Raw genomic sequence first — 25,284 nt, forward strand, 5'->3', positions numbered from 1 at the left:
GGTGCGGAGTTCACAAATTTACCTATAGTCTTCGTTCTTTCGGTTCGGGTTGACTTCGCGTGGCTTGGAGCCGCTTTGTCACAAGGCCACAATCGGGAAATGTTCAGCAGTTGCACTTGATTCACCGTGCACCCTAACGTTTCCGGCTCAGCGATTCATGTCGGCTCACAAAGTCCACAACGGTCCGTTGTTTTATTCGAACGAAAAGAAACAAGAAAAACACAACAATAAACAAAGCCACAAGTTCTCTCGAAGCCCGCGAGGACAAAGATTAGGTAAATTTGTGTACTATATAATATACCCATGGTGGCTGAACGATGAGATTAAGAAGTTTGCGGGTATAAATTGGCAGCAGCAAGCACAGGACCGGGTTAACTGGCAGAACATGGGAGAGGCCTGTGTCCTTAAGTGGACGTAGTCAGGATGATGATGATGATGATGATGATGATGATGATGATGATGGCTGAACGATTGCAGCGCCAGAGTCCCCTCTGGTCAATTTAGGAAACTGTATGGGCTGCCCGGATGCAATGTGTGCGTTAAAACTGCGTGTTGATTGTTCAGTTGAACGAATGAGTCCAACAAGTTAAGAAGTTCATTCGGGGAGCGCCTCAGCACCGTCCTAAACGTCGGTCCCGAGCCCTTAGGCTCAGGCGGCTTCCTTGGCCTGCTGGAGCGCCCAGAGTTGGTCTTCTAATGCAGAACTGAGCGGAGCTGCCTATACCAGCGCTCTGTTTGTGTCATTTATGGACCACGAATTTCGCTGTCGTTGTCCGTGTGCTGGTTTGGTTCGTTAACGTCAATTACCAATCAATTAGTCAATTTATCGCAGCGCGAAACCCGGTTGCCTACTGGCATATGCCTATAGGGATATCTGCTTGCGAGCTCTATATTTATACAATTCAAAAAAGAACGAGCGGTCCAGTCGATATAGTCGCCCGTCAGGAAGCGCGCGTTTCTCAGTTGTTCGTCACTGATGTATCTAGCCCTGAAATCCAATTAGTGGTGCTATAATGTATCAACGCGGAGGGAGAAAATTGAAGCGGTGCACGCCACCTGTCGATCGAGCCGTGTACAGGATGGCCTCTTTGGTAGCTGTTTGCCAATGTTTGGAGAACCGGTTGGTCAGAAACGTCGGTGTCTGCAGGGTGTATACTTAATTGCCATTCGATCATTCCAGCGACTACAGGTGGCGCGACGATATGTCAAAATGGCGGACGAGACGGTGCTGAGGTGCGCGTCTCGGGCAGCAGCGCTCGTTCGGGTCCTCTGTAGTTTCGCTGAAGGCCGCACTTTCTCTCGCTAAAGGGACGCGTAGACGTTTGAATCATAGAGTTTCCCACAATACTAACTAGAGGGAACTCTGGCGCTAGTGTCTATGGGAGCTGCAACGCACGGCACTTCAACGAGCATGGGAATGATGGGTTGTACCATAGCCTCCTCTATAACTTTGTGCCCGAGCGGTCGGTCCCTCAGCGCCGTCCCCCGAGCTATTATGGGATGCGAGCGCTCCTGGCGGAGCGCCGAGGCGCAAAACGAGAGAATGGATGGCAGCTATGGAGAAAAAACCGGCTTTGAGTAACTACCGAAAGGGCAAAAATGAAATAAGGAGGGAGGCATTTTACGATAATTCAAGGGGAAGCGCTTTACTGTTTGAAGCGAGATCGGGTTGCCTTAGAACGCGTAGTTATAAAGCAAGATTCAGTAAAGAAGAAGAACAATGCACATGCTGCGGGAAAGATAAGGAAACGGCGGAGCATGTTCTGATTGAATGTGGAGATATCCACCCAGGTGTACTCCTGTATCCGTCAACTGAGCTCGTAATGGTTCTAAATTCTCTAAAGAATTACGCGGAAGTTTTCCTCGCAAGAGCGAGAAAGATGAATCAGCCACTGAAGGCTGCCGTTGACAACGCCGCGCAAATACTACAGAAACGTGACAAACTCAAGTGCTCGACCCCGGGACATCATAAAAAACTTTTGGAGGTTGTGCTCGTGAAGTTTCTCCGCCCACTTTTTCTGAACTTCGCGACGAGTGTGACTGACAAACACGACTTGGCAAAAGATTTTCATGTCAAACCATTGTCTCGAAAAGTGCTCAAGCTTTGAGCGCGAAATCAAATAACAAAGCTCACATTGCATTCTGCATACAGTGCTTGTGTTAAAAATTTGGTGTGTGCGCACTTCTTAACGTATACGCATAATCCAATGCAATGTAGACGGTTTCTAGACCGTCATAAACGCAAGCGTGCATAGGCCGCGTCGTCTGCTGTTATTATGGGATCGGTGCGGCATCTGGCGGCGAGCGCCAAAACTATAAGGGACGGATGGCGCGTATGTATTTAGCGCTAATGCGCGGGCACAAAAAAATATAGGAGGCTATGGTTGTACACACATTTGTCTAATGTTCGTACTTCTGGCCTGCTTCTGGCTCCGTGTGTGTTCATGTGGCTTAAAGCTTTTTTCTCACTAAACAAAAAGCAGCGAATGTTCAGCGATTGCGCTTCACCACCCTATTTTTTTCGAATTAGCTTTTCAAATCAGGTCGTGAAGTTCAAAAGGGTTTGTCCTTTTCTTTGAAACGAAACCGTAACCAGCAATAAACGAAGCCGCAAGTAGGATTCACCGCCCGCAAGTACGAAGACTGGGCAAATGTGTGTACTACCCATCATTCCCATGGTCGCTGAACGATTGCAGCGCCAGAGTGCCCTCTAGTTAATTTTGAGAAACTCCATGGTTTGAATGAAAACGAATCAGCGCTTACGAATACCGCGATTCCGAACTGCGTCGCAGACTTATCACCGTGTGTCGGGTTCGGAGGAAAGCCGCGTGGCGCCGCCTGCGTCGCTGGAATGACCGAATAGCTTATGGTTTGCGGACTTACAGGGATGTTCCGTAAGTTCGCAAAGTAAGTGGATTCCCAGAGAAGGCAAGCGGGTTAGGGGGAGACAGAAGGTTACGTGGGCAGATTCTTGGGATTAAGAAGTTCTTGCGGGTATAAATTGGCAGCAGCAAGCACGGGACCGGGTTGACTGGCGGAACATGGGAGAGGCCTTTGTCCTGCAGCGGACGTAGTCAGCCTGATGATGATGATGATGAAGTGCCTTTGTGCAACACATGAACGGCAATTATAGCTCCGCAGCCTCGACAGCCTTGCGCTGTTCTAAGGAGGCCGCGTTCGACGACAATGCATGCAGCTGGCGTATACCACACATTTAGCGCTGCTGTTTCGCGCACCGCACGCTCTCTTAGCGGAATAAAGAGTGACGCAATGGCCGCATGCTCCGCTGGTCCGGCTGCAAGTTCCCTGCACTGAGAACTTCTATTTAAACAGACGCTTGACGCGCATTTGTTTATTTATTGTTTTACCTTTTTGTAATAGGCATACAGTATAATATATGAGGAAAGTTGGGTGGGTGAAATCGTATAAGGAAAAGACGTCACTTCCTTGTAAAAAAGGAGTCTGGGCTTTGTTGTGTGCATGCGAGGTGGACCGCTTCTTTATTACCGAACCACCACGCCTCTCAAGCGCTGCAGCGTTTTTGACAAACGGCGGGTGTGCACACAACTGTGGAAGAATTCTCCGTGAAGTTCCGACTGCATGCGGTGTGTGCGATGCCGCGCTCTAAATAGAGACACAAGAGCACTCGCTCGGGCTTTCGGGCTCGAGGACCTTTTTTTTTTTATTTTCGTGTTTGCTCTTTTCGATAGCAAAAGGTTGTTTTCGTCTAGCCATTATCTGTAGCGGACAATGACGCCCCGAAAAAAAGTTCCGAGGTTTCGAGCCGGGCCGTAACGGCTGAGTGCTACGCCGTATACACCTCCCTCCCCGCGCGGAAGTATCCACTCTGCAGGAAAAAAGTGTTTTCGACGGCAGTCTGTACGCCCGATTTAATGCGCAACCAGAAGGAAGAAAAGGGAAAGGGACGTCCCGCGAAAGAACGGATAGTGAAGAGTCGCTTAGCGTGTTACGCAAATCCTCGCTCGTCGTGCTTAAGCCGCTCCCAGTTCCAGTGACAGCTTAGAAGTGTGGCAGCTCGGGCTATAGTTGGTATATGGCATGACGATAGTTATAGCGCGAGAACAAAACTCTTGTCTCTGTGTCGTCGTTTTGTTCTCGCGCTATAACTATCGTCCAGTGACAGCGGTTCTTACTTACGTTCGACGAAATAACAAAGCAATTCTATCTGTCAAGAAGGGTATTCCCCCTCCCACATCCTGCCTTGTGCAGGACGCAGGCCCTTAGACTATTGCAAGCCAGTGCGTATCCTAACCCTGCGGTTCTTCGTGCCATCTACCCTGAACGGTATCCAAGTGCGGATTGCCCCGCCTGTGGACTGTTAGCAACATTCAATCATGTGTTGTGGGAAGCCATCGGCCCCGCCCTCAGCGAGGACAGGTGGGCTGCGCTCTTACGCAGCCCCGAACTTAAGGATCAAACCCTGGCCGTCCAGAGGGCCCGTGAATGGGCCGCCAAGCTTGACGGTCTCAACATGGGATTAACCGGGTGGATTAACCCTGCGTCTGCTCAGGACCAAAATAAACTTTTAATCAATCAATCAATCAGTGCTTCTTCTGAACGAGTAGTTCCTTGCTAAGAGGCAAGAATGAGGCGTGACGACCCCGCAGTGATTTTTCAAAAAAAGCTTTTGTGGTGTCGGGCGGCCTTGACTAGAGCCATGATCCCTCAATAAAGTATTGTAGGCCCTTGCTAGAACAGGGAGTGGCACAACGAACGCCGTGGCGTATTCGCGCACCGTATATTTCTGCGATAGAAGAGCGAGCGACCTCTGCTGCCTGCCGTGAGTTCACTGTATACGAAGCAGGGCCGGATGCAGCTTTTAGAAATTCCGGAAAAGACCGAGAGAGACCCGGTCGAAAATTTCCCGAAGTTTGAGCGCGCTGTATATGTGGCGGTAAGCTTGCGTGCCCTTTTTCGATGCGTATAAGATAACGTGATGAGGCGATTGCAATGTCTTGCAGATTCGAATAGCGACGTTCCGGCTATACAGCGGTGCGGCTTTCTCGCTTTTGCGGTAACTGCAAGTGATAGACTATTTATTGACTTGCTATAGGTTACGCTATAGTTTCGAATGTAATCGGGATGTTTTGTTCCGCGCTGTCTGGTCAGAAATATACGTGCCCAGCATATGATACGTTCCTTGTAGGTATTTCCCTGCGCTTTCCTTAGCTGCTTCGGGGTGGGCAGCCAGCCATGCAAGTGTCTTAAGTTTGCTGTTGAGGTGAAAGAAAACAGAAGAGAAATATGAGTATATAACTCTGAACGCCGTCTTTACGAATGCCGGATACTGTTTAAAGGGACACTAAAGAGCAAAACGGATTTCCTTGTATTAGTTAATTACAACTTTGCGACCCCCAAAAACGTTACTTATACCGCAACCCGACGCTTGATAAGTGAGAAAACGCGCTAAAAGGAAAAAAAAATGCCCCGCCGTGGTGGTCTTGTGGCTAAGGTACTCGGCTGCCGACCCGCAGGTCGCGGGATCGAATCCCGGTGGCGGCGGCTGCATTTCCGATGGAGGCGGAGATGTTGTAGGCCCGTGTGCTCAGAATTGGGTGTACGTTAAAGAACCCCGGGTGGCCGAAATTTCCGGAGCCCTCCACTACGGCGTCTCTCGTAATCATATGGTGGTTTTGGGACGTTAAACCCCACATATCAATCAATCAATCAATCAATCAATTAATCGGCACTAAAAGGAAAAGCGGGTGTGGACGCCACTTCGAGATTCCCGCGCCAAACATCCGTGACGTCAAAAACTTTGAAGGTGCCTTGTGGATGCTAATTGGTTCTAATAGATAAAAGTAAACTGCATTGTCATCGAAGTCTCAGAAAGTTTCACCGAGTCGGTGTCACCAAAATAGGAACAATACACCTTGAAATGTTCTACGCCACGCGCGGAGAGTTTCAGCGCGAAATTTTGAAATTAGACTTGAACCTTGACTTTCTCCGCTAATAACGAACCTATGATAGTGAAACATGCATTAGAGTTCTCAGAGAGCAGTTTGTTTATCTAAACCGAGTCATTGTTTTTGTTTTAGAGTCTCTTGAATCCAAGTGTGCGTCGTGTGCACGCTGTAATGGCCCCGCCGCTATGGTTGGTCGGATGACGACACTCCGTTTTTTCGTTGTTGTTGTTGTTCTGTACACCACCTGCCAACCAAGTCATGCATGGCGTAAAGGAACGGACGGTGACGCACCCGACGAGGAAGAAGGCGCTGGGTAAGGCGCCGCGCTTTTAGGAGCGAAGCTCCTTAAGGCGTGGGCTGTGCGTCCCCTGTATGTAGCCACCTCTCGTTCAGTTCTAAGTATTACGCTAGCCACCGCCCGATCTGAAGGGTACAGCCATATCCATCTGTCCATCCGTCCGTCCGTCCAAAAGATGCAAGATGTTATAAACTAGACGGTGGTACGTGTAGTTGATTATAAAAGATGCGAGGTGTTATAAAATAGGAATGATGCCACATATGGCGCGTGTCATCGTTCGATATAGTGCGGCGACGTACGCTAGGGGGAGCGTTGCAATAAAATCGAGTGGGCAAAATGTACGGAGGATTCACGGTTTACCAGGTTTACCTCCGGAGCTTCGCCCACTCATCATCATTCACTTCGTGGATATGGCGGCATTTTTTTCTTTCTCATGTTACGTCGGTGTCCTCTCCGCGACGCGCTACTTTAGCGGTGGCGGCTGTGGTCCACCGAAAAGGAGCGACCGCGCTGTCCCTCGGACGTCCTCGTAACATCCCCCCTCCCTCCCCCTAAAAATTGTTTTCTTTCTTTCTTTTTTTCTTTCATTTTTTCCCGCCCTCAAACGCGACACCACACAGTGCCGATGTCTCCTGTCGGGACTGTGTGTTGGTTTTCTTTTTATCTTTGTTTGTTTTAAGTGAGTATTGTTTGTCTGTATTCAACCTTTTTGCTTTGTGTGTCTGTGTGTGTGTGTTTGCATCGTCTATCTGTGGTGGTCCCAACAAGACGGCGCAGCAGCTGCAATTCTTTTTATCTTCCTCTCTCGCATCTGCCGGGTGGTCCAGGTTACATTTATTTATTTATTTATTTATTTACGGTCAATCTTAACGATCGTCACTTCTTGTGAGCGCTCTCGAAGGAATAAACAGCGGAGGACAGTAGGAATTCTGAGGAAGGGGGGGGGGGGGGGTGTTGTCGTAAGGCTTTGGCGGTTGCCGCTTTCTGGAAGCACTGATAATAAAACTCCCACGGAATCGCTGCAATCGCGGCGATGTTCTTTAGCGCTTTCAGCAGCTGCCACACTTATCGTCTCACCTGGTTTTCTCCCTCCGATTCTCTCATCCGCAGCTGGTGTGGGTTCTAGCTGTGCCCGTAAATGTTTTCACTGGCGCTTACATTTCTGACCCTCGATACCGTTTGCGATAAGAGAAGAAACGAAGATGGCTACTCTGATTGATTTGTGGGGTTTAACGTCCCAAAACCACCATATGATTATGAGAGACGCCGTAGTGGAGGGCTCCGGAAATTTAGACCACCTATGGGGTTCTTTAGCGTGCACCCAAATCTGAGCACACGGGCCTACAACATTTCCGCCTCCATCGGAAATGCAGCCGCCGCAGCCGGGAATCGAACCCGCGACCTGCGGGTCAGCAGCCGAGTACCTTAGCCACTAGACCACCGCGGCGGGGCGAAGATGGCTACTCTAACCTTCGTATTCACAAACGCTCCTCGACTTTCACCCTTCACTTGACAGAGGTGAGCACTGCGCCGCTGCTCGGCTGAAACTGACGCTGCACTACTCAAGAATCGCACCAGATTATCGCTGATATGCAGCGACTTTTCCTGCCTAGAGATGGCGCTCCCATCGGCCTTCTCAAGTGAAGGTGAAGCGTTGAGTGGAGGGACGTTCTATAGAACACGGGGGTAAATGAACTTGTTGCACTATAGTTGGTAGTTTGAAAAGAAAACTTCAGGTAGGGGTGAACCGTGTAGTAGGGAAGGGTGTTTCAGTGCTGCCTCCTGCCATGCATGGCGCTCGCATTCACAGTTGGGCACTGCGCCGTGCTCCCTATACCGGGCTGCAGAAATTAGGTGCCTTTTTTTTCTACTTACCACCACCACCACCACCATTTACACTTGTACAAAGTGCCATCGCTGTACGCGTGCAAGAGTCGAAACTCCCAAAATTCGCGGTCGTGATCGTGTTACATGCGCACCGCTTGAGAACGAAAAATGCGAATAAAGCGACGCAAGCTCGCACTTTCGATGGCACTTGAGAGAGTCAGGCAAAGCCTCAGGCCTGGCCGACCATTCGACTCGACCGCTCGATCGACGGACTCTGCCACGGTATACACTGTAAGACTTTAATACGCAAAACAAACTTGCGTGTGTATTTTTGATACCATTATAATTAGTATGTCTAAGGGCACCGTGATTCTCCAAATTGCCCCGCCGCGGTGGTCTAGTGGCTAAGGTACTCGGCTGCTGACCCGCAGGGCGGGGGTTCGATTCCCGGCTGCGGCGGCTGCATTTCCGATGGAGGCGGAAATGTCATAGGCCCGTGTGCTCAGATTTGGGTGCACGTTAAATAACCCCAGTTGGTCGAAATTTCCGGAGCCCTCCACTACGGCGTCTCTCATAATCATATGGTGGCTTTGGGACGTTAAACCCCACAAATCAATCAATCAATGATTCTCCAAATTCTGCTCCTAGTAACTATCTGCTTGTTTTCGTTAAAAGGAAGCAGGCTCTCTAAATTATCTTCCATCATTCATGGCTAACTTAGAATAGTGATAAAAAAGACGCAAGACGTACGTTCATGCGCGCGCACATCAGTAAAGTAGCATGGGATACATATCTTGGCATCTATGTATACATACCTAATCACAAACAACAACAACAAAAAAAAGACAGCACCCCCCTCTCCCCATATGATCGTGGAGTCACGATCAATCAAATTGGTGCCGCGGTAGTGTATGCGGTTAGGGTGCGCGGCTGCTGACCCGAAGGTCGCGGGTTCGATTCCGGTCACGGTGGTCGCGTTTCAATGGAGGCGAAGTGGCCCGTGTTCTGTGCAACGTCAGTGTGTGTTAAAGAACACTAGATGATACAAATCTCCGAAGACCTTCAGTACGGCTTCTCTCGTAATCATATCGGGGTTCTGGGACGTTGAACCTCACATATTGTTACAGTGCAACCAACCAATCGATCAGTCAGCTTATTACTCGTAACAGGGTAGCTTAGAGTGCGTACTATTTGTACGGTCGTGTGCGTATACAATTATGGAAATCGTAATACTGCGTACCAAACGCGAGACAATGCGGAACGCCGAAATATGCGCAATGAGGTGGCACGCATTTGTCATGTGACCTGTAGTCATTATTTCTTCTGTCTTGTCGAGAATAGTTTGGGCTTTTGATTTCACGGCCCCGTGAGCCAGTGGAAGTATCAGCGGCGGTTCGTAAGAACGCGTATACAGGAAGAAATTAAAAAAAAAACACACAAAAGTCGCGAAGTTGAAAATGGGAGGGATTATTGAGCGTTATTTCGAATCGGCCGCTTGTCAGGTGTGTCGATCGGTCGCCACGCTCGCCCCAGCTCTTGATCGCATCGTCGAAGTCTACACACCGAATCGCGTCACTTGATGCGGTGAGAGGATGAGGTAGAAGAGGAAGCCATTCACGCAAGCCTCTATAGACCGCATCTCCCCTGATTGTGACCTCCCCGGCTGTTTATACCATTTCGGGGCGCGAAGCGGTGGCCCTTCTTATCGGCTTTTATTACCATTTTATGCCCTCTATTTTTCCAGCCTCTCTGCCGCGCTTATCATCTATATAGCGTGTCTGCCGCACACTTATCCGTCTTTTCCGGTGGCGTTGAAGCGGTAGGGCCGTGAACCGCTGCCCTAATTTAAATGCCGCCTTCGCAGCACATTTTCGTGTTACTCTGCATAGGCCTTGTTGAATGATTGATGTCTTACTGCTGTAAGCTCGCCGAAATTTTATATTATGCGTAACGACTTGCCACAACATATACGATGAACACACTGCAGTGTGTGAATGGGTGATGGAGATGAGGTTACAGAATATTAACGGCTTGTTTGCTTGAAATGGAACCTGTAGGGCAACGGCAGCAGCATTGCCCCGCCGCGGTGGTCTAGTGGCTAAGGTACTCGGCTGCTGACCCGCAGGTCGCGGGTTCAAATCCCGGCTGCGGCGGCTGCATTTCCGATGGAGGCGGAAATGTCGTAGGCCCGTGTGCTCAGATTTGGGTGCACGTTACAGAACCCCAGGTGGTCGAAATTTCCGGAGTCCTCCACTACGGCGTCTCTCATAATCATATGGTGGTTTTGGGACGTTAAACCCCACAAATCAATCAATTAACGGCAGCAGCATTACATGGCAGTGGTTCAGATGTGCCGGCCTGCGGTGTCGAAAGGGCTGAATAATTATCTCGATCACTTACTCCCAGCAATTGCTCTATGATCTTCTCGCTTAACTATTACCATTACTGGCAACACTCGATCTCTTACCAAGCGATGCGTGCCACCTGTATGTGCTACGCCACAGTCAGCGTCACGCTAGACTGCGGCAGCATTTGTTTTCCGCGCATATACCACGCGGTATATACAAAACCAACAGGTTCGGCGTTTCTTGCTCAAAGTAAGCAATTCTAGTCTCGATAATTGTGCGTTATCTCTGGCGGATATCTAAAAGCGGCTGACGCAAGAATCACCGATACGGGGGTCGGTTTACTTTCCCATTGCATGGGCGTCAGCAGGGGGGCTGCAAAAAAAGGTACTTGCGTCCCTCTTCCCTTCACATATACTCAAAGCAACACCGTCACCACTGAAGCCACACCTCCTCTCCTCTACCGCTGTGCAACTGGTGTTCAGCACCCTCGAGACAATATGCGGACGAGGCTCGTGTGCTGTTGTCACGTGCTATTTGCATATACGGGTGTGTTGTGTGCGCGTGCACAGTTTTTGGCGAGGAGACAATGCACGAACCGGGCACGCTCTGCTTGCATGCTTTTGCTCTGGCGTTGCGTGTGCGTGCAGTTTGGCTCGTACGTGACCTCGTTGTGAAACGCGAGCAAAGGAACCTGGGATATCTGATGCATGACGGCTCCGTTTCAATCGTGACGGATTCGCGAAAAAAGTCATTGCGATTTTTCCGTACGTAATCGAACGTCCCGTGCACGAATTGGCTCTCTCGACAGGGGAGCGCCCCGCCGCGGTGGTCTAGTGGCTAAGGTACTCGGCTACTGACCCGCAGGTCGCGGGTTCGTATCCCGGCTGCGGCGGCTGCATTTCCGATGGAGACGGAAATGTTGTAGGCCCGTGTGCTCAGATTTGGGCGCACGTTAAAGAACCCCAGGTGGTCGAAATTTCCGGAGCCCTCCACTACGGCGTCTCTCATAATCATATGGTGGTTTTGGGACGTTAAACTCCACAAATCAATATATCAATCGACAGGGGAGAGAAAAATGCACGCAGCGAAACGATCGCTGTCTCCGCACCCTTTTTCTTTCCCGCTACACTGGAGGTGGTTTCAGTGTGAAACTACAGCGCCTCTCGTAATCATATGGTGGTTTTGGGACGTTAAACCCCACATATCAATCAATCAGTGTGAAAAAACAAAAACAAAAGAAACAATGACCTTGCAAGTAGTATGGAAGTGCTGTCTCACGACGGCTGTATCCCGGCCGTTATGGGCAAAAGTGTGCCTCCTGTGCCCGCACCGGCGTGCACAATCCGCCATTTTTTTCATTTTCTTACGCGGCCACCGTTTTTTTTCGGGCGGTGGTGCTTTGCAGAGTGATGAAATGGCACAACCGCGATCGCCAGAAGAAAGGCCCCCGAGATCAAAAGGCCCGCGAGGACACGACCGCAGCATTTCGAGACTTTGCCGCCAGGGGCAGGACGCATACGCCGTGGCACCGTAATAAAGGCGGTTTGCGCATGTGTATAGCCGGTGTCATTGCAGGCTCCACGTGCACGCTTAGCTGTAAAGTGACGGAAGAGTGCGCTTATTGTCGGCGTTTTCCGAATTTCCGGAATATCGAATTTCGAGAAATAGGTTCGTTAGAGCTTTCGTTCCATGATCCATTCAACTGTGTGGGATTTACGTTTTATGGGTTGCAATTTTATTGGTATACGTTTGAGTTGTTGTTTCAGGGCACTTCGGATGCCTAGAAAAAAAATTCCGCCATATCCACGAAGTGAATGATGATGAGTGGGCGAAGCTCCGGAGGTAAACCTGGTAAACCATGAATCCTCTGTACATTTTGCCCACTCGATTTTATTACATCGCTCCCCCTAGCGTACGTCGCCGCACTAAATCGAACGATTGCCTTCAACCAATGACACGCGCCATGTGTGACATCATTCCTATTTTATAATATCTCGCGTCTTTCATCAACTACAAGTACCGCTTTCTAGTTTATAACATCTTGCATCTTTTCATCATCAGCTACAAGTACCACCATCTAGTAAACACTACAAGAACTAAACGAGAGGTGGCTACATACAGGATACGGTACCGCCATCTAGTGAACACTGCAAGAACTAAACTAGAGGTGGCTACATACAGGGGACGGTACCGCCATCTAGTGAACACTGCAAGAACTAAACTAGAGGTGGCTACATACAGGCTACAGGGGACGCACAGCCCACGCCCTAAGGAGCTTCGCCCCTAAAATTACTCAAAAGAGCGGCCGTGATTTACTATACCAAACTAAATGAGCCAAGTAATACGCATTACGAATGGAGGAACGTTACTTGTATACCCTCTTGCACTCACTTTAAAGCTTTACAGCGTTTGAGCACTATCAACCTTTCAAACACTTTCAGATAGATCTCAAACGTCATACTTTCCTGCGTGGTATGACATTCTTGCATGACGTAAAATTCCCGCACCTTTATTTTAGGGGATTTGATGAAGTTCGATAAGGGTAATTTCCGATAGAATTCAGTTACCATATTTACCCGAATACGTCGGCGCTGATTGGCGTTGGTTATAGTATGGGTACGGTGGCGCCCTCTGTTTAAACTATACCCTGCCACGAATGACTCTGTTTTTCATCGTTGTACATATGACCGTTATTGATTATAATATTGGTGCACGCTGGCTCTGAAAAAAAAAAACACCCATTCATCACATCCATTGATCGCCGTCTCTATATCTCTACACTTCCGGTTTGTTTCCCCAACGAGCAATCGAGTGAGGCTTCTGTCTGAGAGAGAATAAGAATATTTAGAAAAAGGGCAGGGAGGTTAAAGCCAAAGTTTTCATAATGGGCTGGTTTATAGCGAATATTGTCTTACTGGGTTGTATTGTTTTCCTGTATGAACCACGCATTTTAACACTTGCGGGCAGCCCGCCTCGGTGGTGTATACGGTAGTTGTGGTGCTCCGCTGTTGACGCGAACAACCCGGACTTTTTCTTTTCTTTTTTTTTTGTCTTCAGTGTCCTTTATCTCGGCGCGTTCATGTACACGGGCGAAAATTTGTTTCTCACTGAAAAGATCTCTCTCTCTCTCTCTCTCTCTCTCTCTCTCTCTCTCTGAAAGTCCGCGGCATTCGTCCTCGAAAGCGTATGCACATAAGACTGCACCGATGGGCACGCACTCCAAAACTGACGTCACGACTCGGACGGCCAATGAGCCCTATAGCTACCGCTGCCGAGTGTTTAAAGCGGGACCATTTCTTGAGCGGCTATCGTCTACCGCGCTTCTCTCACCGGGGCGTGGCCGCTACGGACTTCTTGAACGTGGTTGTAGCGAGCTTAAGTTCTTGATTATGCAGCGATGGGCCGAGGCGCGACGATAAAACGGGGCTTAGAATGCCCATGTATAGATGACGTCATTTATTGGCTGGGATTGTATCCGGCTGGCCGCTACCCTTGGTCCAGGTAACTTTTCTAAAGCTCTGTTATCTCTTACGTGTGAGTCCGATTCGGGCCATCTCTACATCCTTCTCCGTAGGTTCAATCCGCAACAGCTGCAAACCCCAAGTTTTCAAGAGCAAATTTCGCGCCGAAATTACGACCACACTAAAACCGAAGAGATACATGGACAGCGCCCGTCCTGTCTGTGTGTTTCTTCGTTTTCAGTGCGGTCGTGACTTTGGCGCGAAACTTATACTATTGAATTCAGACATGCACCAACCAACAGCGAGTACCACACAAGTTTCCGTCCGGGCGGCTTCTTAATCGTCGTCCGTGGCTCCGCGAACCGCCGCCCAGCGACCTCTCGCTTCTGTGGTGGTAGTGGTTAGAATGAAGAGGGAAAAGGCACCTACGTTCTGTCTGCCTTCAGGCGACACGGCGCAGTGCCTTATAAGGGTGGGGGGAAGGAGGGATAAAAAGAATAGAAGGAAAATAGACGAAGAAGTAGACAGGCAAGCGACGGAAAAAAGAAGGAGATAGGAAAGTGGGGATCCGGGCGAAGCAGTCCAAGGGCGGGGCGCCACAATGCGAGAGCTGCACGGCGTCAGGAGACCGCGGAGGGCGAACCAGTCGGCGGGAGCTACGCTGGCGTCGGAGATCGCGACGGCACGACCGTCCAGCTTGAAATCCTGCGAGCGAATCCCGAGACGAGTGTCGAATCTGTCGCCCCGCGGCCGAGGGTGTAGTCCTAGGCGCGGTGCCAGGCGAGCCTCCCCTTGCCGCACGTGCGGCAGAGAAGGCACGTCGGCCGCCGCCGCGGCTATACATGCAGTCCTGGAGCAAGCGGGAAGGAAGGCCTTCTGCGAGACTTCGCCGTCTCTCACAACTCGGCCTCGCTTGGCCAGCGTTCAAGCGGCTTTCTCTCCGATCGTGTGTGTGTGTTATTTACCCGAGGCCGTTAGCTGCTGCCGGCCGCGGCTGCAAAGCCGCCAGCGACGCCAGGAGAGGAACGCCCTCACGATGGCCTCGCCGTCCTCCACTCCCCCTCCCCCCCCCCCCCCCATTACCGCTACTGCCCCAAACCCTGCATTCTGCTCATTCTGGAGGCCCATTTTTTTTCTTTTCTTGTTTATACTCGCAAGAGCACCATAGCTTCGAAGAGGAAACAAAAAAACACAGCCACCATCCACCGCTCTTGGCCGTAGCTCGGTGTAATGGTGAATGGATCTGAAGCTGACCGCCTGAGGTCTGAGTGGATGAGTAACCGTTGTTCTCGAATGGGTATAACTAGTTAAACCAATGGATAATATAGAACGAAGCAAATAATACGAGACGTGATTTGTTGTTTTAACCGTAGCGTAGTGATTAGGGCCTTAATTGAAGCGAATTAAAGAGGACTTGAAAGCATGATTTCCGTTCGTGGTATGAGAACACACAAATCTTCAAAGAAACAGTTCGATGCTCCACTTTGTTGGGTATCATTGCGCGTTTAATCCTTGAGAGTGTTAGCCAGCGCCACTCTTAGGCAAGACATCTGGATGCCGCCATCTTGGACTGTCTAGCCGATGCTTTCTTGCTTTTGTATATTGCGACATGAATTGGTAAGACCATGGACGTCGTATCCACCAACCCAACTGATTTCGTGCGTATGCATCTATACCATAACGCTGTTCATTTATTTATTAAAGCTACAAAACACAGAGCTTAAGAACCTGATATAGCGGCACTCAAACCCATCCTTAAAATGGTCCTGTGGGTGTCACGTGGCGCCTGTTCTTTTGCTCGAGGAGGCACCTAAGCATGCAACAACAGTCCACCCCGTCTCCTCGTTTCGTTGATTGAGCTTTCTTGCGTTGAGTGGTTCTTTCTTGGCGAGCACGCGCAAGGACTGTGCGTTTTCTCGCATCTCTCCATCAACCAGCGACACCTATCCTATAATGTCCGAAACCGTTGTGCCTCACGACCACTTACGCTATCCGGCTATTTTCCTTCCTGTCTGTCTTCATCTCTAAAGTGATCTGCAGGCGCGCTGTATTCGGGAGATGAAAAAAAATGCAAACAAACAAAAGAACAAAGTTATAAACGCGGAGAGTCGAAAGATACACGACACTTCCTGAAGAGGCTTGACGCGGGGCACCTCCTCCTCGGGAGTGACTCGTGTGCCTGATTGCGACAGGCCGCTCAATCTCACGCAAGATGTTCCTTTGTGTCACGGCCAGCGCCGTCCGGCCCGCTTGCTTCATAAGGTTGTGCCGATTGTTCAGGGGCGTGGTTGGAGGCGAAGCGAGAGCGACCGCGTACGTGCCTTCTCTGTCCAAGACCGCGAACGTTCCAGACCGGCCCTGACCTTGTACACGTCCAAGCAGAGTGAAGAACGTAACAAGAAAACAAAGTAAATGTGTAAAGAATCTGAATGCAGTGCGAAAGTATCACAATGTGGTGGAAAGCAACAAAGAATTATTATGGTAGACTAAGCGCAAAAAACGAAGACGAGAGGAGGAATACACAAATCGTTGAAAATCCATTAACAATGAAGAAGGCAACCGTTAAGCTCAAAAACACCCTTCCCTGCATGCCGTATAGGGAGCCGCGCCGCGCTGGTCCAGTGGCTAAGGTACTCGGCTGCTAACCCGCAGATCGCGGGATCAAGTCCCGGCTGCGGCGGCTGCATTTTTCGATGGATGCGACAATGCTGTAGGCCCGTGTGATCAGATTTGGATGCACGTTAAAGAACCCTATAGGTAGTCAAAACTTCCGGAGTATACGGCGTCTCTCATAATCATATGGTGGTTTTGTGACGTTAAAGCCCACATATCAATCAATACATGCCGTACGGAACTGAAACCGGACATGTAGAGAAAATGCTGCACCTTAGGATAAGCTGCATGTTTGCGCGCTTTTCCAACGGCGTTAATGAAGCGGCAACCCTCTTGCCTACATGCCCGGTTGAGACCGGTGATGCCTCACAAAAGAAATCTCTCTCGAAACACTGCACGCTTAGCGGCTCCCCGTTCTTTATTTTGCAGCTGCCAAGGCGGCGGCAACGTGCGTCAGCCTTTGTACTCCAGTCATCATATATGTCCATGAACAACAAGTTTGCCCTCCGTTGAAAAATGTGTCTATATAGGAGCGCAGATGACGTGTTTTCGGTCTGATGACCTCTCAGTAACGGGACTAAGAATCGACACAGGCCGTGCATCGCCGATGTTTGCCGACTTCCATGGCGATCGATCATTTCACGCTCCTTTGTCTTTGTCGGCGCGCCGAGCGAACCGTAACAAATTGCACCTGCCAGCAACGACGAGGTCATCTCTTCTTGCTTATCCTCTTCCACTGGGAGCGCAACACTGTCGTCACGGAGGGCGCTTTCGAAGTGAATGCTAGATGTGCTCCGTTTGGTATGCTACGTTGGTTTCGGTTTCGCCTGCTAAATTAGCCAGATTATCATCGCTCCGCGGTGATCACCTGTGGCCACCTTTCGAAAATTTCAAAGTCGCTGTGCAGTATATTCGCAGGAAGGACTTGAATTCGTTCATCGGGTTCGATCGGCTATATATTTCCACTGGCTAAAAAAGTTAATTGTTCTAATTTGTATAACTACTGCTGTAATTAATGTTTGTGCGCGTTTGAAGATGCCTTCTTTCTGTGGATTTCATTTCATTTCATTTATTGCATCCTTAAAGGCCCGAGGGCATTACATAAGGGGGGGCAAAAAATACGCTGTGAGTGTGTATAATTCAAGTTGAACAAAATATTATAAACAGTACAGTTCTAATATGGTAGTTTGGTCAAAAATGACAACAAAATGAATCAATTAACACACAAAAGAAACGCTTTGGCTGGGAATTAGAGTACAAACAACTAGGCACAAGCAAATTATACATACAGTACGTTGGTAGAATATATTTACAGCCACGGGTTAATGGGTGGAATCAAAGTGAGATTCCAATTTTTCAATTTATATTGGACACATTTCTCGAAACACCTTGCATATAGCATAGAAGTTTTCTTCTTTTTCTTCTTGATGACGATGATGATGATATCAAGTGCAGAGCACTTTATTAGGGGCCCGGGCTGGCGAATGCTGTCGTCACCAGGCGTATTGCAGGCAAATGCGTGCATAAAAATTGAAAAAAAAGAAAGAAACGAGTGAGTAATAGAGAGAGAGTAAAAAATACGATGAAAAATGAGTATAAAGAAAGAGAAAAAAAATAAAAAAACAAGAACAAGGCTACGCAAATCCGCACCAAATCCGCCGCGGTGGATCAGTGGCTGCAAAGCACTCGGCTGCTGACCTTAAGGTCGCGGGTTCGAATCGGCCTCGGCATTTCGGTGCAGGTGAAATTGTAGAGGCATGTTAACCCTTTGGGCCCTGGCGGTGTCAATTGACACCACCGCATAACATTTCCACTAGTATCTCGGAAACGTAACCAATACTGCTCATTCTTGGGGGCATAGTTCTTCAATAATCCCCACTGCAATTGACACCAATATTGCGGCACATTTGTGGAGGTAGTAGCCACAAAAAAGAAGCGCGACCGAGGTCTTCCGTGAAGCCGAGGCGCGTAAGTTGAGGTGGGTAAGCGCCATTTTCGGGACGACATACTGAAGCTGCTTCAGTGAGTATTAGGCTAAAATGTAAGACGTTGGTTTCCATTTTGTGTACACCATTGATTGGCAGAAAAAAAGAAGCCATTTTTTCATTTTCTAATCACTGGGCCCTAATTACCTAATTTGATGTCACGTTAATTAATCCAAAAGTTCTTGTACCACTGACTCAATTTTTTTGTTTGTTGTGTTCGGAGCTCCTATCTAAGAGAAAAACGCGCACAAAAAGTGTATCCGACCAAAACAAAAATTCAGGGCTGAAAGGGTTAAGGAACACCGGATGGTTTCCGGAGCCCTCCACGGCGTCTCTCATAATCGTATCGTGGTTTCGGGACGTGAAACCCCAGGTATTATTATCATCAGCTCCGCACTTCACTCGGGCTCGGCATCCCTAACTCGAAGCTGCGGTTTTTTCTCCTCTGTTCTGTCTGCATTTCGCATAATCCCTCTCCGGCCCGCGGGCGCCGTGGACTGACGTCATTGCTCGTGAATGTTGTTCTCGCGATGCCCGCGCTTCGTGTAGTAAATATCATGTTACGCGAATCCGCCAGCGATGGTGTCTCACCCCCGAAGTAAGCCTCCATGTGTGCGGCTGCTAAGTGCGTTGGGACGACGGAAAAATGACGTATATACAAGAAGGATGTTGTTGTTGTTGTTGTTGTTGTTCTCCTATTGTCAGTGGCGCATACCCACTGTGGGGGATTAGCCAAGAATCGAGTGGTTTCAGAATTTACTGTTCAGATTTGGAATGATGGAGGTTTAACAGAGAGATTACCGATAGCCCAGGAAAGTGTGGTGCTTAATGTAATGCATACAAATATTCACATAAACGAATTTATTCTTAGAATAGAGGAATAATCTGATTTTATGCATATATAATTATGTGGACCTGTTAGGATAATGAGTTTGGTTAATTAGTCAACATATTAGTTTCATCAATATAGTCCCGGACGGCCGCGCATACTGTCGCATTAGAGAAACCAGAAATGGAAGCTCCAAAAGACAAAATGGCAGGCTGAGATAAGTCCATACCAATACCACGTAAAGGTATTATTTCTAATAGGGTTTTTCCTAATGTGTTAAACCACCTGCAGGTCAAAAATAAATGGTCTATTGTTTCCAGTTCATCACAGAATGCACACAGTGGCGAAGGTGCCTGAGCAGACCTGTGTTTATAGAAATTTAGATTTGGTACCCGGCAACGTCAGGCGGTTATCCTGAAAAAAAAAAAACATTTGCATGTGTAATCCGCAGGGATTATTATAAGCGGGGTTCTATGAACGCTATAACGGCAATAAATAAATAAATAAATAAATAAATAAATAAATAAATAAATCGCGTGTGTGGTGTGCGAAGGCAAGTCTCAGTCTGTCGACTTCCACTTTCTTTGTGTGTGGGTGGGGAGGGGGGGAGGGGGGTATTATCATCGCGTTAACATCTTAAAAAAAAAACATGCTTGTTATCGTGTTCGCCGAACCGCGCGAGTTTCGTTTCGCAACTGTGTGCGTGTGTGTATTTTTCGGGTCATTCGGTTCAGTTTGCTTCGAGCCATCGTCAGTCATCGATCTCCCTTTATTGACGTTATATTTCTAGCAGTAGGCTTGGGGATGGGGGGGGGGGGGGGGCGTTATCGTTGTTTACTCGTACTTGGTGTCGACGGCGTCTACCTGCATGCAGATAGAAAACACCGTGTGGTGGGTGTTACGGCACACCTGTTCTCTATATGCGACATTTCGCGAAGCCGCACGATTAGAGCCAACGTTCGTAGAAGATAATTCTGTAAATTATTATTTGCCTGGCCGTTGCGGGGTGGTGGTTATTCCTTTTTGCAGCGAAAATTTCGAAGTCTGCATGCGTATGCATATAAGCACGCATGAATGCATATCCCCCCCCCCCCGAACAATATTTTTGGCAACTGCGGTCCTGGTTAGTTGTCATGCTAACGGGACATGTGCAGTTTTGTGGGGGGCATGTTGCGCCTCTCACATCAAGATAAGCAAAGACAAGAACAGGAAAATGGCTTTCACCTTCGAGTGGCCTTAATCACGTACGTACCTTCTACTTATGTTTGATATACCTCCAGATTCGTGGACTTTCATCTCGTCGCGCAATCGTCATCATCTTCTTTGCTTCTGCTTGTGCACAACATGCACGTAGCGGGTCGAGCCATGCACCTTGGATCAGTCGGTCGACCAATCTTGGAGTGTCGGCTTGGGCCGACGGCGGCGCAGATCGTCCATCCCTTCTGCGTTAGCGTCTCCACAACCGCCAAGGAAAAACTTCGTCCAGCGACGAGCCATTGAGGTGTTCCCACCGCGAGGATGTTCGTTCTGGACTGGCTGGGCGACGTCCTGTCCCGGCTGGGCATCTGGCAGAAGGGCGGCAAGATCCTCTTCCTGGGCCTGGACAACGCGGGCAAGACGACGCTGCTGCACCGGCTGAGCGCCGACCGCATGGCCCAGCACGTGCCCACGCTGCACCCGACTTCGCAGGAGCTGCGCGTGGGCAACGCCCGCTTCACCACGTTCGACCTGGGCGGACACTCGCAGGCGCGCCGCGTCTGGCGCGACTACTTCCCCGCAGTGGACGCCGTCGTGTTCCTGGTGGACGCGCACGACCGCGACCGGTTCGCCGAGTCGAGCGCCGAGCTGGAAGCCCTGCTGGCCGACGAGCAGCTCGCCGGCTGCCCCGTGCTCGTGCTGGCCAACAAGATCGACAAGCCGGGAGCCGCGAGCGAGGACGAGGTGCTCGACGCGTTCCGCCTCAAGGGCCAGGTCACCGGCAAGGGCGTCGTGCCCCGGGACGAGCTCGGGGAAGTCAGGCCGCTCGAGACGTTCATGTGCAGCGTGCTCCGGAGGCAGGGGTACGGCGACGGCTTCCGATGGCTCGCGCAGTACATCTGAGGTCGCGTGCGGCAGCTGTGCGCAGCGGGGCAGAGTAAGGAACCGTTGGAGACGGGACGTGGAAGACTTGAGCTTCTGGGTCATTGTCGGTGTTCCGTCTTTGGGAAGTGACCTGTGCTGCACAAAACGGAAAGAAGGCCGCATTAGCTTTGTGTACACTCTATTTTTTTGATTGAGTCGAAGGCACGTTTCTGCGAAGATCGGACGTCTCCGCTGGTAATGAGACGCGCAACATGATTCCATGTCTTCTTCTTTCCCTGTTCCTGTTTGTCTATCTATTTTATTAATAGCAGTAATCGTTCGACTTATCCCCCAAAATAACGATATGATTACGAGGGACGCTGTGGTGGAGGTATCCCAAAATTTTGAGCATGTGGGGTTCCTTAACGTATACAGTGCAATTTTTTATGAAAGGGAACACGGGAGCGCGTGGCTTGCGCGCTCCGGCGGCTGCTGGCAACGCCTTCAAGCGGGAGCGATAGCAGCCACACAGCCTCTTTCCGCGTCATCTCGAGGCGAGCAAAACAAGCCGTCATCGATGATGTGGAACTGCTGGCAAGATTGCAACCCCCTCCCCCTTTAAAGTGATTACCGGCCTCTTGCGTAATCGCCTTGAAGGACAGACGGTTGCAGTCTTGCCACTGGTTCCATATCAGTAATAAGTGGTCGTCTTGCTCGTCTCGAGATGGCGCGGAAGGAGGCTGTGTGGCTGCTATCGCTCCCGCTTGAAGGCGCTGCGAACAGCCGCCGGAGCGCGCAGGCCAGGCGCTCTCGTGTTCCCTTTCATAAGAATTTGCACTGTACGTACACATCAAATCGAGGCACACATGGCCTCGACCGAGCGTTTCGCCCGCGTCGAAGTGCGGTCGCCGCGGCCCGGGATTCGATCCCGCGACCTTCAGGTATCTATAGTCGAGCACCCTTAACATGGACCACCGCGACTGTTCTTCGTTTATTGCTTTCGCTTCACGCTTCGTGCGCACTTTCCACAACAATTATGAGAGCGAGTTAGTATACAGCCACGTCTGCGTACAGAGCACGTGATGAGCCGGTGTCGCGGGGCGACACCTCGAGGCAGTTTCAGGGTTCTGATGTGCTGTATAAGAAGCATGTTCTGTGTCAGGCTGACCACGTCAGAGCTCGAAACTGCCTCGAGGTTACTAAATTCGCTCATATATCGAACATCACCTCTGCCAGGTGGGAGGCGGCAATCCGCAGCTCATCCTTGGCAGATCAGCACTGGGCTGTCCACCAAGCCCGCGAGGCGGCTGAGGAGCTTGGCATCTCAGTCCCCACGTGGGAGCTGCCCGCAGCACAGTGATCTGTGTTTTGGAGGACCAAATAAAAGTTTATCCAATCCAATCGCCCCGCGACACCGGCTCCTCACGTGCTCTGTACACAGACGTGACCGCGGCTGTATACGTGTATTGCTGCCCTTGTCGGCCCTTTCCCATGGAAAAAAAAAGAAAGACGAAGTCCTCTATCTTTTTTATTTATTTATTTGTTTCCTGCGTCCTTCGATACATGGTCAACCTAAAGGGCCGATTGTTTAACCGCCCGCTTTTCAGTTCAAACAACGCGCATGTGCGCTCGCTAAAACCACGCCCAAGCGGCGACCGGCCGTGCGAAATGCCGAGTCTTCCTTTTCTTGCATATGCATCGCACGTCGTCGTCGCCTTGAAGGCTGTACGCGTAATCCGCTCGTAGCTTATTATTCCAACGGACACGCTGGTCGCAAGACGCCGCCGTTCAAGTCTTTGCCACTCGCGGCGTAAATGTTTTTTCCTTGGGCGTGGTCTCTTGTGGCGCGTGCTTAAAATATACTCGCGGAGGGTTTTAAGAAGCTATAGCGTCGAATTACCGCGATTAGTTCTCCTGATTGATTGATATGTTGTGTTTAACGTCCCAAAACCACCTTATGACTATGAGAGCCGCCGCAGTGGCGGGCTCCGGAAATTTCGACTTCCCCTGAGGTTCTTTAACGTGCAGCTAAATCAAAGCACACACTCCTATAGAGCATTTTCCGCCCCCATCGCAAATGCGGCCGCCGGGATTCGATCCCGCAACCTGTAGGTCAGCAGCCGAGTGCCCTATAGCCACTAGACCACCGTGGCGGGTGTGTTGTTAAAACGAATTTACGTTTTAGTGTGAAAAAAAAAGAGAGAGAAAAAGGGCAGCAACTTTTCGTTGCGTCTTCGCGAGTGTCGCATTCAGTTCCTAACTGTATAGCGCTTTGCGTTCTCGGGGGACGACCAGCTACAACGTACTGGCCTGTCACTCAGCCTGCATACCTGAGGCAACGTCGAGTCTGTAGCGGTATATGACTCGACTCGTAAGGAGGGGCACGTGACGTCACGCGCGGTGTCTTTCAACGCGCGACATTTCTTCTCTTTCCGTTTTATGTGTATAGTTTCTTCGGGGAGACTAAATTCTTTATTTGCTTCGCGACGGTTCACTAATTTGTTCCTGCTTGTGCCTATATATATAGTACACTATATACTCACACACTGGCGCATTTCCCCAGACTTGTTGGCACGAGGTTTCGTCAGCGCGCACTCCCCGTGAACGACTTGCCGTTTTTCTTCGTGACAGCTCTCTCTTGTGTTGTCGGCAATGGAAGAAGCGAAATGAAACGGTTCGGTGGTATACCAGCAGCGTGGAATGAAAAGCGCATTGGCCACGCTCTGCATCGCGTGGTCCGCCACGACAGCTTGGCGATTAAAGAGACACTAAAGAGCAAAAGCGCTTTTTTTTTTTTGCCGCGTGTTAATAAGGTACAATTTCACAATCCCGAAAACAGCACTCTTATACCACGACACTTGGTAAGCGAGAAAATAACACGCGCAAGGAAACTGCGAATGGAGACGCCACCTTGAGATTCCCGCACCGGACACTGTGACGTCATCAATTTTTGAAAGCGTCTACCGGGTGCTACGTATACCTTCTACTCGATAAAATCAAGTAACGCTGTCAGCGCACATTAAAACAAACCCAGGTGGTCAAAATGTCCGGACCCCTCCAGTATAGTGGTGTCCCTCATAATCGTGCCGTGGTTTTGGAACGTGAAATTCCGGACATTGTTATTATCAACTCTTGATCGGGATGTCGCAGCGCACGTATTGAAGGAAATTCAACAACCTTAAAGGAATTGCACCGGCACTGAATGTATGTGCCTGCACTTGATCAAATATATACGGAATGGTTCCCTTCGTGTTGAGTATGTTTCACTTGGTAAATTCGCTGTAGTGTTCTTGCATTTTTTTTGTATTGTTACAAAGATGTTTTGATGCGTGCTTTATGCACAGTAGGTCGTCTAAATTAATACCGATGTGATTACGTCTGTGTGATGCTCTTTTTTCTTTCCCAGATAAACTTTTATGCCTATTCCTGTTTAAGGCCTGGTAAACAGGTCAGCAGTGTATGTAATAAATAAATAAATAAATAAATAGATAAATAAATAAATAAATAAATAAAAACTGCGTGCGCCAGCGCAGCCGAACAGCTGCAGGTTCCCTTGTTAAACGACGCGTTAATACTGCATAGCTGTTGCATTACATGCTTGTCCACTGCTTCAAACATAAAAGGTCCTTTAACCGCATGCTTCGATGACTGGACGGTGAATTTCATTTCGTCTGAGCTATTTCAACGCCTTTACATTTTGGACTCCCGATTATACTCTTAATTACATTCATCTACTTCGTAATGAATAACTCATCATCATCATTCGTGAATGAATGACTGCTCCTCAGTTACTCTTAGTCATTTTTTTTTTTATTTCACATTCTAGTGCTTCTTTAGTGGACGTCAGGGGGTCTTGGGCGTCAGGGGTTTTGGGCGATGTCGTCGACATTTTGTACCGTTTGGGAATTCGCCTTTTTTCACGATGCCCGAAGCAT

At 49.4% G+C, this 25,284-nt stretch overlaps 2 protein-coding genes across 15 annotated transcripts in view; both read left to right on the forward strand.

Moving 5' to 3' along the window:
* The window catches only part of LOC119166874 (MAP/microtubule affinity-regulating kinase 3-like), a 163,841-nt gene that overhangs the window by 16,524 nt on the left and 122,033 nt on the right, over positions 1–25,284 (forward strand). The window lies entirely within an intron of this gene.
* Positions 20,159–21,795, forward strand: LOC119166875 (uncharacterized). The gene has a single exon (XM_037418260.2). It carries the CDS (start codon positions 20,807–20,809, stop codon positions 21,386–21,388), a length of 582 nt encoding a protein of 193 aa, XP_037274157.1. The 5' UTR covers positions 20,159–20,806; the 3' UTR covers positions 21,389–21,795.

The sequence above is a fragment of the Rhipicephalus microplus genome, chromosome 6 (assembly GCF_043290135.1).
Source record: "Rhipicephalus microplus isolate Deutch F79 chromosome 6, USDA_Rmic, whole genome shotgun sequence".
Lineage (NCBI taxonomy): Eukaryota > Metazoa > Arthropoda > Arachnida > Ixodida > Ixodidae > Rhipicephalus > Rhipicephalus microplus.